Source organism: Oncorhynchus masou, chromosome 11, assembly GCF_036934945.1.
Source record: "Oncorhynchus masou masou isolate Uvic2021 chromosome 11, UVic_Omas_1.1, whole genome shotgun sequence".
In the NCBI taxonomy this organism is placed as follows: Eukaryota; Metazoa; Chordata; class Actinopteri; order Salmoniformes; family Salmonidae; genus Oncorhynchus; species Oncorhynchus masou.
In genome coordinates, this window is record NC_088222.1 from 58,779,091 (window position 1) to 58,795,474 (window position 16,384).

At 45.8% G+C, this 16,384-nt stretch overlaps 1 protein-coding gene across 6 annotated transcripts in view; it reads left to right on the forward strand.

Moving 5' to 3' along the window:
- Positions 1 to 16,384, forward strand: part of LOC135548887 (glutamate receptor 4) — a 184,262-nt gene that overhangs the window by 62,686 nt on the left and 105,192 nt on the right. Inside the window, exon 1 of one of the 6 annotated variants that reach the window (XM_064978953.1) lies at positions 567 to 635. The exons of the other annotated variants lie outside the window; for them this stretch is intronic. Within the exon in view, the coding sequence (XP_064835025.1) occupies positions 593 to 635 (43 nt within the window). The 5' untranslated portion in view covers positions 567 to 592. Of the gene's footprint in view, positions 1 to 566; positions 636 to 16,384 lie in introns of those variants that run through there. 6 annotated transcript variants of the gene reach the window in all.

Consider the following 16,384-nt stretch of genomic DNA (forward strand, 5'->3'; position numbering starts at 1 on the left):
TGGAAACGATGTGGATTCTATCTCTGCATTCAGACAGGGCCGCCACAGACGAAATAAGGAGCAGTCAGCGTGTGTGCATTTCGTCACACACACAGACACACAGATTATCTTAATTTGATCACTCTGTTGTTGATGAGAATGTTCCTGTGCAGCACGAAATGCAAACTTGTAGTGTATTCAAGGTGTAAAAACAATTATAAAATGTCAGACCTTGTTTGCATTTAACAGACTCTCTTATCCAGAGCGACTCGGGTTAAATGCCTTGCTCATGGGCACATCAACAGATTTTTCACCTAGTCGGCTCTGGGATTCAAACCAGCAACCTTTCAGTTACTGGCCCAATGTTCTTAACCGCTAGACTGCCGTCCACTCTACACATTTTTTTACATGAAATACAATCCACATAATAATTCACATTTCCTGTTTCTGCAGGATTATTTTCCTGCTGTAGCAAACTGGCTCAAATTAAGATCCTACACGTGTACACTCTCTCTGTCTTTCTCTGTCTCTCTCTTTGTCTCTCGTTCACACACAAACACACACACCCTCCTAGACCATGGAGCTGAACTCTTCGGGAAGTTGGGAATGCAGCATGCAGAAGCAGCGTGGTATTCGATCAGCTTTAATTGAACAAGGTCAGAAAGAGCCTGCAGTCTACTGCATTCTATACAGCAGGGTTGCCCAACCCTCTTCCTGGAGATCTACCGTCTCGTGGGTTTTCAGACCAACCCTAATTTAATTCTACTTACATAAAGGACGGTAGATCTCCAGGAAGAGGGTTAGGCAGCCCTGCTATACAGCCTTCTGATGCATTCTACTGCATTCTGTACAGCCTTCTGATGCATTCTACTGCATTCTGTACAGCCTTCTGATGCATTCTACTGCATTCTGTACAGCCTTCTGATGCATTCTACTGCATTCTGTACAGCCTTCTGATGCATTCTACTGCATTCTGTACAGACTTCTGATGCATTCTACTGCATTCTGTACAGCCTTCTGATACATTCTACTGCATTCTGTACAGACTTCTGATGCATTCTACTGCATTCTGTACATCCTTCTGATGCATTCTACTGCATTCTGTACAGCCTTCTGATGCATTCTACTGCATTCTGTACAGACTTCTGATGCATTCTACTGCATTCTGTACAGCCTTCTGATGCATTCTACTGCATTCTGTACAGCCTTCTGATGCATTCTACTGCATTCTGTACAGACTTCTGATGCATTCTACTGCATTCTGTACAGACTTCTGATGCATTCTACTGCATTCTGTACAGACTTCTGATACATTCTACTGCATTCTGTACAGACTTCTGATGCATTCTACTGCATTCTGTACAGCCTTCTGATGCATTCTACTGCATTCTGTACAGACTTCTGATGCATTCTACTGCATTCTGTACAGACTTCTGATGCATTCTACTGCATTCTGTACATCCTTCTGATGCATTCTACTGCATTCTGTACATCCTTCTGATGCATTCTACTGCATTCTGTACATCCTTCTGATGCATTCTACTGCATTCTGTACAGCCTTCTGATGCATTCTACTGCATTCTGTACAGACTTCTGATGCATTCTACTGCATTCTACTGCATTCTGTACAGCCTTCTGATCCATTCTACTGCATTCTGTACAGCCTTCTGATACATTCTACTGCATTCTGTACAGACTTCTGATGCATTCTACTGCATTCTGTACAGCCTTCTGATGCATTCTACTGCATTCTGTACAGACTTCTGATGCATTCTACTGCATTCTGTACATCCTTCTGATGCATTCTACTGCATTCTGTACATCCTTCTGATGCATTCTACTGCATTCTGTACATCCTTCTGATGCATTCTACTGCATTCTGTACAGCCTTCTGATGCATTCTACTGCATTCTGTACAGACTTCTGATGCATTCTACTGCATTCTACTGCATTCTGTACAGCCTTCTGATCCATTCTACTGCATTCTGTACAGCCTTCTGATGCATTCTACTGCATTCTGTACAGACTTCTGATGCATTCTACTGCATTCTGTACATCCTTCTGATGCATTCTACTGCATTCTGTACATCCTTCTGATGCATTCTACTGCATTCTGTACATCCTTCTGATGCATTCTACTGCATTCTGTACAGCCTTCTGATGCATTCTACTGCATTCTGTACAGCCTTCTGATGCATTCTGTACAGCCTTCTGATGCATTCTGTACAGCCTTCTGATGCATTCTACTGCATTCTGTACAGCCTTCTGATGCATTCTACTGCATTCTGTACAGCCTTCTGATGCATTCTACTGCATTCTGTACAGCCTTCTGATGCATTCTACTGCATTCTGTACAGCCTTCTGATGCATTCTACTGCATTCTGTACAGACTTCTGATGCATTCTACTGCATTCTGTACAGCCTTCTGATGCATTCTACTGCATTCTGTACAGCCTTCTGATGCATTCTACTGCATTCTGTACAGCCTTCTGATGCATTCTACTGCATTCTGTACATCCTTCTGATGCATTCTACTGCATTCTGTACAGCCTTCTGATGCATTCTACTGCATTCTGTACAGCCTTCTGATGCATTCTACTGCATTCTGTACAGCCTTCTGATGCATTCTACTGCATTCTGTACAGACTTCTGATGCATTCTACTGCATTCTGTACAGCCTTCTGATGCATTCTACTGCATTCTGTACAGCCTTCTGATGCATTCTACTGCATTCTGTACAGACTTCTGATGCATTCTACTGCATTCTGTACAGACTTCTGATGCATTCTACTGCATTCTGTACATCCTTCTGATGCATTCTACTGCATTCTGTACAGACTTCTGATGCATTCTACTGCATTCTGTACATCCTTCTGATGCATTCTACTGCATTCTGTACATCCTTCTGATGCATTCTACTGCATTCTGTACAGACTTCTGATGCATTCTACTGCATTCTATACATCCTTCTGATGCATTCTACTGCATTCTGTACATCCTTCTGATGCATTCTACTGCATTCTATATAGCCTTCTGATGCATTCTACTGCATTCTGTACAGACTTCTGATGCATTCTACTGCATTCTGTACAGCCTTCTGATGCATTCTACTGCATTCTGTACAGCCTTCTGATGCATTCTACTGCATTCTGTACAGCCTTCTGATGCATTCTACTGCATTCTGTACATCCTTCTGATGCATTCTACTGCATTCTGTACAGCCTTCTGATGCATTCTACTGCATTCTGTACATCCTTCTGATGCATTCTACTGCATTCTGTACAGCTTTCTGATGCATTCTACTGCATTCTGTACATCCTTCTGATGCATTCTACTGCATTCTGTACATCCTTCTGATGCATTCTACTGCATTCTATATAGCCTTCTGATGCATTCTACTGCATTCTATATAGCCTTCTGATGCATTCTACTGCATTCTGTACAGCCTTCTGATGCATTCTACTGCATTCTGTACAGCCTTCTGATGCAATCTACTGCATTCTGTACAGACTTCTGATGCATTCTACTGCATTCTGTACAGCCTTCTGATGCATTCTACTGCATTCTATATAGCCTTCTGATGCATTCTACTGCATTCTGTACAGCCTTCTGATGCATTCTACTGCATTCTGTACAGACTTCTGATGCATTCTACTGCATTCTATACAGCCTTCTGATGCATTCTACTGCATTCTGTACAGCCTTCTGATGCATTCTACTGCATTCTGTACAGCCTTCTGATGCATTCTACTGCATTCTATACAGCCTTCTGATGCATTCTACCGTATTCTATATAGCCTTTTGATGAAATCTACTGCATTCTGTACAGCATTCTCAAATACATTCTACTGCATTCTGTACAGCCTTCTGATGCATTCTACTGCATTCTAGACATCCTTCTGATGCATTCTACTGCATTCTGTACAGACTTCTGATGCATTCTACTGCATCTACTGTATTCTATATTCTGCTGTATTCTACTGCTTTCTCTACTGCATTTTACTGCATTCTGATGCATTCTACTACATTCGACTGTATTCCACTACGATCTGCATTCTACAAAATTCTACCCTATTCTACTACATTCCTCTTTACAATTACTGATCGCTGGTGGCTCTGGGTGGTTGACTATGATTGCTTTATCACAGACACGGTCGCTCTTTATTTTCAACATGCCAAAGGAAGAGCTCTTTATTGACTTGTATTGATTTCCCTATTGACATCTGTTCACACACACATGGGGGTCTCTCTTTCTCTCTCTCTCACAGTGCATGCTGGGAGTTTTTTGGAGTTTGAGTGTTTGGTGTGGAGGGCTCTGTCCTAATTGTTTTTCTGAATTCTGTCTTGGTCTTTTCTTTCAATTTTTATTTTCTATGGTGGTGGGTTAATGCAATATTTGTTTTAGCGGTATCCACAGGTTTTTTCAAAATAGAGTGGAAGAGGACAGAGTTAGTTTCCTGGGGTTTGGAAGAAGGCTTCTCAGCCTAGCGCAGAGGAGACGCTGTCGTTACGGCATGGATTCAGGTGTGTTCCTGAGAATGGAGTTAAGGTGGAGGAGGTTCTGCTCGCAGTCGGTGAACAGGTAGGAGCTGGATTTATACATTCTGCTTCCAGAATGAACAAAGCTGTTGTTGTGTTCATGAAAATAGCTAATTTGGTTGGTAGGCTAATTGCTAGTGGAATATTTGTAAGGGGTGTGTTGGTGTCAGTTTCGCCTCTTTCTACCTCTTCGACAAGGGTGGCAGTTGCAAATTTGCCTCCGTTTATTACGGATGATCAAATCAGGAAAGAGCTGAGTCATCTTGGTAAGTTTGCTAGCGGTTTGCATGTACTGTCGGCAGGTTTTCAGGCAGATGCCGTTAAGCACGTTGTTTCGTTCCGGAGGCAAGTGTTCATGTTTCTGAATAACAATGAGCAACAGCTAAATGTGCATTTTAAAGTGAGGGAGGGGCTCTACGCAGGGTTTGTCAACACAGATGGTGCTTTGAGTGTGAAGATTTGGGGCATAAGAGCTTTGCGTGCCCACATTAAGGCCATAGACAATGTGAGGGTACAAGCGCCAGTGGGGAAAATTGAGGTCAACGTGCAGGGGGCAATGAGACGCAGACAGCAGAGGCTGGGCCTAGTCATGCCAGGGATGGTGGTGTAAATTAGGCTGGGCCTAGTCATGCCAGAGATGGTAGGGTAGCTGAGGCTGGGCCTAGTCATGTTATGGAGGGTGGTGCAGATGAGGCTGGGTCTAGTCATGTTATGGAGGGTGGTGTAGATGAGGCTGGGTCTAGTCATGTTATGGAGGGTGGTGCAGATGAGGCTGGGTCTAGTCATGTTATGGAGGGTGGTGTAGATGAGGCTGGGTCTCGTCAGGTTATGGAGGGTGGTGTAGATGAGGCTGGGTCTAGTCATGTTATGGAGGGTTGTGTAGATGAGGCTGGGTCTAGTCATGCTATGGAGGGTGGTGCAGATGAGGCTGGGTCTAGTCATGCTATGGAGGGTGGTGCAGATGAGGCTGGGTCTAGTCAGGATATGGATTGTGGTGTAGATGAGGCTGGGTCTAGTCAGGTTATGGATGGTGGTGTAGATGATTGGGTCTAGTCAGGTTATGGATGGTGGTGTAGATGAGGCTGGGTCTAGTCAGGTTATGGATGGTGGTGTAGATGAGGCTGGGTCTAGTCAGGTTATGGAGGGTGGTGTAGATGAGGCTGGGTCTAGTCAGGATATGGAGGGTGGTGTAGATGAGGCTGGGTCTAGTCAGGATATGGATTGTGGTGTAGATGAGGCTGGGTCTAGTCAGGTTATGGATGGTGGTGTAGATGAGGCTGGGTCTAGTCAGGTTATGGATTGTGGTGTAGATGAGGCTGGGTCTAGTCAGGTTATGGATGGTGGTGTAGATGATTGGGTCTAGTCAGGTTATGGATGGTGGTGTAGATGAGGCTGGGTCTAGTCAGGTTATGGATGGTTGTGTAGATGAGGCTGGGTCTAGTCAGGTTATGGATGGTGGTGTAGATGAGGCTGGGTCTAGTCAGGTTATGGAGGGTGGTGTAGATGAGGCTGGGTCTAGTCAGGATATGGAGGGTGGTGTAGATGAGGCTGGGTCTAGTCAGGTTATGGAGGGTGGTGCAGATGAGGCTGGGTCTAGTCAGGTTATGGATGGTGGTGTAGATGAGGCTGGGTCTAGTCAGGTTATGGAGGGTGGTGTAGATGAGGCTGGGTCTAGTCATGTTATGGAGGGTGGTGTAGATGAGGCTGGGTCTAGTCATGCTATGGAGGGTGGTGCAGATGAGGCTGGGTCTAGTCAGGATATGGAGGGTGGTGTAGATGAGGCTGGGTCTAGTCAGGTTATGGAGGGTGGTGCAGATGAGGCTGGGTCTAGTCATGCTATGGAGGGTGGTGCAGATGAGGCTGGGTCTAGTCAGGATATGGAGGGTGGTGTAGATGAGGCTGGGTCTAGTCAGGTTATGGAGGGTGGTGCAGATGAGGCTGGGTCTAGTCAGGATATGGATGGTGGTGTAGATGATTGGGTCTAGTCAGGTTATGGATGGTGGTGTAGATGAGGCTGGGTCTAGTCAGGTTATGGATGGTGGTGTAGATGAGGCTGGGTCTAGTCAGGTTATGGATGGTGGTGTAGATGAGGCTGGGTCTAGTCAGGTTATGGAGGGTGGTGTAGATGAGGCTGGGTCTAGTCAGGATATGGAGGGTGGTGTAGATGAGGCTGGGTCTAGTCAGGTTATGGAGGGTGGTGCAGATGAGGCTGGGTCTAGTCAGGTTATGGATGGTGGTGTAGATGAGGCTGGGTCTAGTCAGGTTATGGAGGGTGGTGTAGATGAGGCTGGGTCTAGTCATGTTATGGAGGGTGGTGTAGATGAGGCTGGGTCTAGTCATGCTATGGAGGGTGGTGCAGATGAGGCTGGGTCTAGTCAGGATATGGAGGGTGGTGTAGATGAGGCTGGGTCTAGTCAGGTTATGGAGGGTGGTGCAGATGAGGCTGGGTCTAGTCATGCTATGGAGGGTGGTGCAGATGAGGCTGGGTCTAGTCAGGATATGGAGGGTGGTGTAGATGAGGCTGGGTCTAGTCAGGTTATGGAGGGTGGTGCAGATGAGGCTGGGTCTAGTCAGGATATGGATTGTGGTGTAGATGAGGCTGGGTCTAGTCAGGTTATGGATGGTGGTGTAGATGATTGGGTCTAGTCAGGTTATGGATGGTGGTGTAGATGAGGCTGGGTCTAGTCAGGTTATGGATGGTTGTGTAGATGAGGCTGGGTCTAGTCAGGTTATGGATGGTGTTGTAGATGAGGCTGGGTCTAGTCAGGTTATGGATGGTGGTGTAGATGAGGCTGGGTCTAGTCAGGTTATGGATGGTGGTGTAGATGAGGCTGGGTCTAGTCAGGTTATGGATGGTGGTGTAGATGATTGGGTCGAGTCAGGTTATGGATGGTGGTGTAGATGAGGCTGGGTCTAGTCAGGTTATGGATGGTGGTGTAGATGAGGCTGGGTCTAGTCATGTGATGCTAGTGGATGAGGAGAGTATGGTGGGGAAGTGTAAGAGACTGGGGGGAGGAGGACGGTGTCTAGCAGAAGAGGAAAAAGGGGAGAAGAACGGAGGTGGGAGAGGCTGGTGTTGTCAAAGGCACCAAGGAACCTTTGCCTGGTGCTGGGGGGAGGCCCTGACCAGAGAGGGAGGGCACGTGGTCAGGATGGGAGATGGAAATGAGGAGGAAAGTGAGTCTGAGGAAGAGGATGATGAGGAGTCCTTTTCAATGGGTCCGGAGCTGACAGCCAGTCAAGAAGAGGGGTCAAAGTACACGTTGAGGAAACTGACAAAGTCCCTGAATGAGACCAAGAGGAAAAAGTTCATCTTGAGGCTTTTTTTTCTGATCCGAGAAAGTTTATACGATCAGTGCATGCTATGAAAAATGAGGGGCATGCTGTCCTCTCACCCAGGAAACGGTTTAGGTTGATGAAGTTGGTCACAACAGTGCGTAAGGGTCTACCTTCAGACACTGTTTAGATGTATAGTTTCTTTCTGGCACCAGGGCCTCGGCAGGCATCTTATTGGAAGTTTAATGTAAAGCTCTTACAAGATGCCACCTTTTGCTTAGGTTTCCAGACTTTTTAGGAAAGGTGGGGGCAGCGAAGAGAGGGGTATGAGTCTCTGAGTCAATGGTGGGATGATCCAAATTTGGCTTTTCTGTCAACAGTATACAGCTCCCTCATCCTCAGAGGCTAGGAGAGTATTGGGGGTACTCAAGCGTAGTATTAGTGAGATGGAGGTAGAGATGATGGAGCAAGGCAGTGTAGGCCTCCGGGCTAATTTAGCTAAATTACGTAGGGGCCTGGGCAGTGTTTTCCAGGTTAAAGCAAAGGGAGAACTTGTAAGAGCTAGGTTCTCCATGCTCAAGGAGATGGATCCTCCCAGCTCCTTCTTCTTTGGTTTGGAAAGATAGACCAGTGAAGCCAAGGGTATGCATTGTCTACGGCTGTCTGATGTGAGGGTGATCTCTGTGGTGGGGGGATGCGGGAGCGGACTGTGGAGTTGAATAAGGCATAAATGTGTGATCCTGTGTGTGCGACGACGCCGGGGTCCGCGGCCACAAACAGACCAAGGGCAACCCCAAGTTTTTTTGGGGGGAAGGCACAAGGGGCGGCCGGCCGAGGAGAGAGCCAGAGACCGCCTGAGGAGAGATATCATAGAGAGATGTTGGCTAGGAGTATGCTGCAGCGCAGGCATTCTGAGAAGCGTGTCATCAGTCCGGTGCAACCTGTGCCGGCTCCACGCACCAAGCCTCCAGTACGCCTTCACAGCCCGATATGTCCTATGCCGGCTCCCCGCACTCGCCCTGAAGAGCGTGTCATCAGTCCGGTGAGTCCTGTGCCGGCTCCCCGCACTCGCCCTGAAGAGCGTGTCATCAGCCCGGTATGTCCTGTGCCGGCTCCCCGCACTCGCCCTGAAGAGCGTGTCATCAGCCCGAAGTAACCTGTGCCGGGGCATTCGAGAAGGATGCCCTCTATTGGGTCAGTTATATACACTCCGCAGGAGACTGCAGGGAGTGTGCTGGACGGGTATGGGTCTGGTGACAGGCATAGCAGTGTCAGCGTATGCAGATGATGTTTCTGTGATGGTCAGGATATGCAGGCACTAGAGACAAGGGAGCTTCATCAGCTAAGGTAAACTGGGTCAAGAGCAAAGCTCTGTTTTGGGGGGATAGCGCCCTCTGCTTCCAGGGGGTTTGCAGGGGGTTGTGAAGGGCTTAAAATGTTGGGGGTGTACCTGGGCTCGGAAGAACTGTGAGGGGCTGTCACAGGCAGTGGTGTCAAGACTGGCCAGATGGAGGTGGCTCCTATCCCAATTGACATATAGAGGGAGGGTGCTGATAATCAACAACCTGGTGGCATCTTCACTGTGTCAAAAACTGTCTGTCCTCAACCCCACTGCCGGTCTGCTCGCAGAACTGCAACGCAAGCTGGTGGACTCTGGTCTCGCCATCACTGGCTGAGGGTGGCAGTGTTGTACATGACCGTCCATGAAGGAGGACTGGCCCTGATGGATCTGGAGAGCAGGGTGGTTGCTTTTCGACTAAAGGCGGTGCAGAGACTGCTGTACCATACTGATGTCGGCTGGAGGGAACCAGCATGCGCACTGCTGAGGAGAGCTGGCGGATTAGGGTTGGACCGGCAGCTATTCCTCATGAGGCCTGAGGGGCTGAGTACAACAGATCTCTCTGCAGTGCAGAGGGCCTGGCAGCTGCTAAGGCCCACACGAGAAGGGGTGTGGAGCCTGGGCTGTGGTTGTGGGAGGAGCCTATTTTCCACAACCCAGCCATCCCTTTGAGATGGGTTCAGTCGGCCACCTTGCAGAGGCAACTGATGACAGCGGGTTTACTAAGGCTGGGTGACCTGAGACTGCTGGGAGAGGAGGGATGGAAAACCCCGAAGTCTTGGCACAACAAACAGGAATAACGTCTCTTAGGCTGCTGGAGAGTGAGGAACATTAGGAGCATAACAGGAGTGAAGGCACATCAGTGGCAGGGGATATGTGGGGCGGAGAGTATGGTGGGTTTTAGATGGAGTTTTATTATAAGGGGGGAGGGTGGTGAGGTTTTGATAAAAATGAGAATGTTTCATTAAAGAAAGACAAAGTCTAACGGGTGTCGTCGGAAGGATGCGACCAAGGCGCAACGTTCTTTGAGTTCCACATCATTTATTAACGTTTTGAAACTTTGGAAAAGACAAAACAATAAAGAATACAACGACCTAACAGCTTCTTTGTGCAAACTACCTGCACACAAACAAAGAACAAGATCCCACACAGAAGGAGGGAAAAGGGCTGCCTAAGTATGATCCCCAATCAGAGACAACGATAGACAGCTGCCTCTGATTGGGAACCCCACTCGGCCAGAAACAAGGAAATAAAGAACATAGAATGCCCACCCAAATCACACCCTGACCAAACCAAAATAGAGACATTAAAAGGCTCTCTAAGGTCAGGGCATGACAAAGTCACAAGTCTCTCTCAATTCAATTTAAGGGCTTTATTGGCATGGGAAACATATGTTAACAATGCCAAACCAAGTGAAGTAGATAATAAACAAAAGTGAAATTAACAATACAAATCAACAGTAAACATTACACTCACAAAGTTCCAAAAGAATAAAAACGCTTCAAATATTATGTGCAAATAGTTAAAAGTATAGAAGAGAAAATAAATAGACATAATTTCCAATGATGTTTATTCTTCACTGGTTTCCCTTTTCTTGTGGCAACAGGTCACAAATCTTGCTGCTGTGATGGCACACTGTGGTATTTCACCCAATAGATATGGGAGTTTATCAAAATTGTGATTGTTTTCAAATTCTTTGTGGGTCTATGTGATCTGAGTGAAATATGTACCTCTAATATGGTCATACATTTGGCAGGAGGTTAGGAAGTGCAGCTCAGTTTCCACCTCATTTTGTGGGCAGTGTGCGCACAGCCTGTCTTCTCTTGAGAGCCAGGTCTAACTACGGCAGCCTTTCTCAATAGCAAAGATATGCTCATTGAGTCTGTTCAAAGTCAAAGCTTTCCTTAATTTTGGGTCAGTCACAGTGGACAGGTATTCTGCCACTGTGTACTCTCCGTTTAGGGCCAAATAGCATTCTGGTTTGCTCTGTTTTTTTTGTTAATTATTTCCAATGTGCCAAGTAATTATCATGTTGTCTCATGATTCGGTTGGGTGTAATTGTGTTGCTGTCCTGGGGCTCTGTGGGGTCTGATTGTGTTTGTGAACAGAGCCCCAGGACCAGCTTGCTTCGGGGACTCTTCTCCAGGTTCATCTCTCTGTAGGTGATGGCTTTGTTATGGAAGGTTTGGGAAGCGCTTCCTTTTAGGTGATTGTAGAGTTTAACGTCTCTTTTCTGGATTTTGATAATTAGAGGGTATCGGCCTAATTCATCGGCCTAATGCATTATTTAGTGTTTTAAGTTGTACATGGAGGATATATTTGCAGAATTCTGCATGCTGAGTCTCAATTTGGTCCCATTTTGTACATTTTTGGTTGGTTATTAACAGACCCCAGACCTCACAACCATAAAGGGCAATGGGTTCTATAACTGATTCAAGTATTTTTAGCCAGATCCTAATTGGCATGTTGAATTTTATGTTCCTTTTGAAGGCATAGAAGGCCCTTCTTGCCTTGTCTCTCAGATCGTTCACAGCTTTGTGGAAGTTACCTGTGGCGCTGATGTTTAGGCCTAGGTACCTGTATGTATAGTTTTTTTGTGTGCTCTGTTTCGTCTGACCAGAGGAAATTTCTACAAAAAGTACGATTGTTGTCCCCATGTGAAGTTGCAAACTGCAGTCTGGCTGTTTTAAGGCCGTTTTTGAGCAGTGGCTTCTTCCTTGCTGAGCGGCCTTTCAGGTTATGTCGATATAGGACTTGTTTTACTGTGGATATAGATACTGTTGTACCTGTTTCCTCCGGCATCTTCACAAGGTCCTTTGCTGTTGTTCTGGGGTTGATTTGCAATTTTCGCACCAAAGTACATTCATCTCTAGGAGACAGAACGTGTCTCTTTCCTGAGTGGTATGACGGCTGCGTGGTCCCATGGTGTTTATACTTGCGTACTATTGTTTGTACAGATGACCGTGGTACCTTCAGGCATTTGGAAATTGTTCCCAAGGATGAACCAGACTTGTGGAGGTCTACAATTTCAGGTCTTGGCTGATTTCTTTTGATTTTCCCATGATGTCAAGCAAAGAGGCACTGAATTTGAAGGTCGGCCTTGAAATACATCCACAGGTACACCTCAAATTGACTCAAATGATGCCAATGAGCCTATCAGAAGCCTCAAGCCATGACATCATTTTCTGGAATTTTCCAAGCTGTTTAAAAGCACTGTCAACTTAGTGTATGTAAACTTCTGGCCCACTAGAATTGTGATACAGTGAATTATAAGTGAAATAATCTATCTGTAATACAATTGTTGGAAGAATGACTTGTGTCATGCACAAAATAGATGTCTTAACCTATCACGCCCTGGCCTTAGTCATCTTTGTTTCCTGTATTATTTTGGTTAGGTCAGGGTGTGACATGGGGAATTATGTATTTAGCCTGGTTTAGGGGTTTTGTATGTTTATAGGGTGTTTTCTAGTCTAGGTGTTTATGTAAGTCTATGGTTGCCTAGATTGGTTCTCAATTAGATGCAGGTGTTTATTGTTGTCTCTGATTGGGAACCATATTTAGGCAGCCATGTTCTTTGGGTATTTTGTGGGTGGTTGACTTATGTCTTTATGTCTTTGCACCAGATAGGACTGTTTCGGTTTTCACATTTGTTATTTTGTAGTGTTCTCGTGTACAGTCTTTATTAAACATGTTGAACTCGAACCACTCTGCATTTTGGTCCTCCTCTCCTTCAACGGAAGAAAAACGTTACAGAACCGACTTGCCAAAACTATAGTTTGTTAATTAACAATGCATTTGTGGAGTGGTTGAAAAACGAGTTTTAATGACTCCAACCTAAGTGTATGTAAACTTCTGAGTTCAACTGTAGGTGTTGCTGTAGGCCCTACTTGGTTGAGGACAAAAGCACCAGATCATCAGCAAACAGTAGACATTTGACTTCAGATTCTAGTAGGGTGAGGTCGGGTGCTACAGACTGTTCTAATGCCCTCTCCAATTCGTTATATATGTTGAAGAGGTTGGGTCTCTCACTCACTCACTCACACACACACACACACATACATACATACATACATACATACATACATACATACATACATACATACATACATACATACATACATTGCAAATAGAGATGTGTGCTCTAGAGTTCATCTGTGTAGATGGGAGAACCTTCCAGAAGGACAACCATCTCTGCAGCTCTCCACCAATCAGGCCTTTACGGTAAAGTGGCCAGAAGGAAGCCACTCCTCAGTAAAAGGCACATGTGAGCCTGCTTGGCATTTGCCAAAAGGCACCTAAAGATTCTCAGACCATGAGACACAAGATTCTCTGGTCTGAAACCAAGTTGAACTATTTGGCCTGAATGCCAAGTGTCACGTTTGGAGGAAACCTGGCACCATCCCTACAGCGAAGCATGGTTGTGCATCATGCTGTGGGGATGTTTTTCAGCGGCAGGGACTTTGAGACGAGTCAGGATTGAGGCAAAGATTAACAGAGCAGAGAGATCCTTGATGAAACCTGCTCCAGAGTGCTCAGGACCTCACACTGGGACAAAGGTTCACCTTCCAACAGAACAACGATCGTAAGCACACAGCCTAGACAATGCAGGAGTGGCTTCGGGACAAGTCTCTGAATGTCCTGGAGTGGCCCAGCCAGAGCCCGGACTTGAACCCGATCTAATATTTCTGGAGAGACCTGAAAATAGCTGTGCAGCGAAGCTCCCCATCCAACCTGAGATTGAGAGGATCTGCAGCGAAGAATGGGAGAAACTCTCAAAATGCAGGTGTGCTGAGATTGTAGCGTCATAACCAAGAAGACGCGATACTGTAATCGCTGCCAAAGGTGCTTCAACAAAGTATTGAGTAAAGGATCTGAATACTTATGTAAATGTGATATTTCAGTTTATTTTGTTTATAAATTAGCAAAAAAAAAATCAATATTACCTGTTTTTGCTTTGACATTATGGGGTATTGCGTGTAGATTGATGACGAATAAAAAACTAAATGTAATCCATTTTAGAATAAGGCTGTAACAAAATGTGGAAAAAGTCAAGTGGTCGGAATACTTTCCCAAAGGCACTGTATGTACGGTCTGAAACGAGTGGTGAATGATGGTGGCTTGTGCTGTGTGGTCAAATCAGTAAATTGGTAGCTGCAGTCAGCAACTATGTTGTGTTAGGTGTAGTGCTCAACACCTGTGGGACACAACACTGTGGAAATGTGTGCAGCATGGTAACAATACAATTCAGCTAGGATGTAAGTGTTGGTGGCAAGTGAAGTAAGTAAGCCTTGTCCAGAACGGAAGGAGCCTATGTCCTTATTCTGTAGCATGAGGCAGTTTGATATACAAGTACACACCCTGGACAGGATGTTAGTCTATTGCAGGACCTTATCCCTAATCCATCTCTTTAGTGCTGAGTGCCAAGCAGAGGCATTGAGTACCGTTTTTTGGAGTCTGACTCAGCTAGGGATCCAAACCCCAACCTTTCAATCTCAGGGTGAACAAACTAACCACAAGGCCACTGAGTTGGTGCATTGGTTTTAGTGAGGGATTCACTAATTGTGATGCAGCTGTGAGGGTGGGTGAGTGTGTGGTGGGTGGATTTGTACATGGGAGTAAAGTTTATTAATCAATATCACCAAAACAGAGATCAATCAACCTGGACAGGGTGTACCACACACACACACACACACACACACACACACACACACACACACACACACCCTCCCTACCCCGCCCATGCATGCACAGACACTGCACACTCTCTCTCACATGGGCCCATTGATTATGTGAGGTGCAGTGTTATCTGTTGACCTGTTTGTGCAGTGGACTAGAAGGCTGACGCATGCTGTTTCAGGGTCACTGCTGGTGTGGGACGGTACAAAATGGACCTTTCAATCTGGACAGCCTGAATCCTGTATGTCAGTCAGCAACAACATGTATGCCACCGCAGTTCAGACATAACTACAGACGTATAACTGTAGCATACAGCTACAGACGTACAGTACGAGTGGCGGACCTCATGAGAGCCAGTTTCATCGTAGCGCTTGATGGTTTTTGTGACTGCACTTGAAGAAACGTTCGAAGTTCTTGAAATGCTCCGCATTGACTGAAAAGTAATAATGGACTGTTGTTTCTCTTTGCTTATTTGAGCAGTTCTTGACATAATATGGAATTGGTATTTTACCAAATAGGGCTATCTTCGGTATATCACCCCTACCTTGACACAACACAACTGTTTGGCTTAAACACATTAAGAAGGAAATAAATTCCACAAGTTAACTTTTAACAATGCACACCTGTTAATTGAAATGCATTCCAGGTGACTACCTAATGAAGCTGGTTGAGAGAATGCCAAAGGTGTGCAAAGCTCTCAAACTTTTGACTGGTACTGTATAATGGAGAGTGTGGAGTAGTGTAGTGCCTCCACTGTATACTCTCCCAGGCTTGGTTTGATTTAGCCCCTTTAAGGAGGTCAGTCTGACTGTGTGTGTGTGTGTGTGTGTGTTATTGCTAGTGTTTCTCTCTAAGGTGAAGTTGATTGCTGTAAACACCCCCCTCTGCTTTGTGACACTTTCCCTCCTTCTCGCCCCTCTTCCTCTCTCTTTCTCCAGAGCTTTGTCTGGGCTGTGTAGTCAATTCACTCTCTGTCCTTTTCTCCGGGTAGACAAAAGGAGAGAAACAGCATTAGAGATAGAGAAAGTGGGAGAACAGAAAGCAGATTGAGCCTTACCTGTTAATTGTGTTCCACACAGTCCTCTCCTTTTAGGGTCTACTTGTATGTGTGTTCTGTGTGTTTGTGTGCTTTCTCCCTCTGTGTGTGTATGTTTCACACTGGCTTCCTTTCATTGAATTCATTGCAGCCCGGTCTAGTTATAAACCAATGGCCACAGGGACACTCTGTTTACACGTTGTCCAACGGTGCCATATCACTCACAGGAATACAGAGATCTATCTCCACCTACAGACATATCCTTTAGGTGGAGCAGGGATGGTGAGCAGGGATTGCACTGACAGAGATGGTCGCCTCGCTTCACGTTCTTAGTAAACAATGCAGTATTTCGGGTTTTTTATGAATTATTTCTTACACTGTTACCCCAGGACATCTTAAGTCTTATTACAGTCGGGAAGAACTATTGGATAGAAGAGCAACGTCAACTTACCAACATTACAACCAGGAATACGACTTTCAGCCAGGAAGAACTATTGGATAAAAGAGCAACGTCAACTTACCAACATTACGACCAGGAA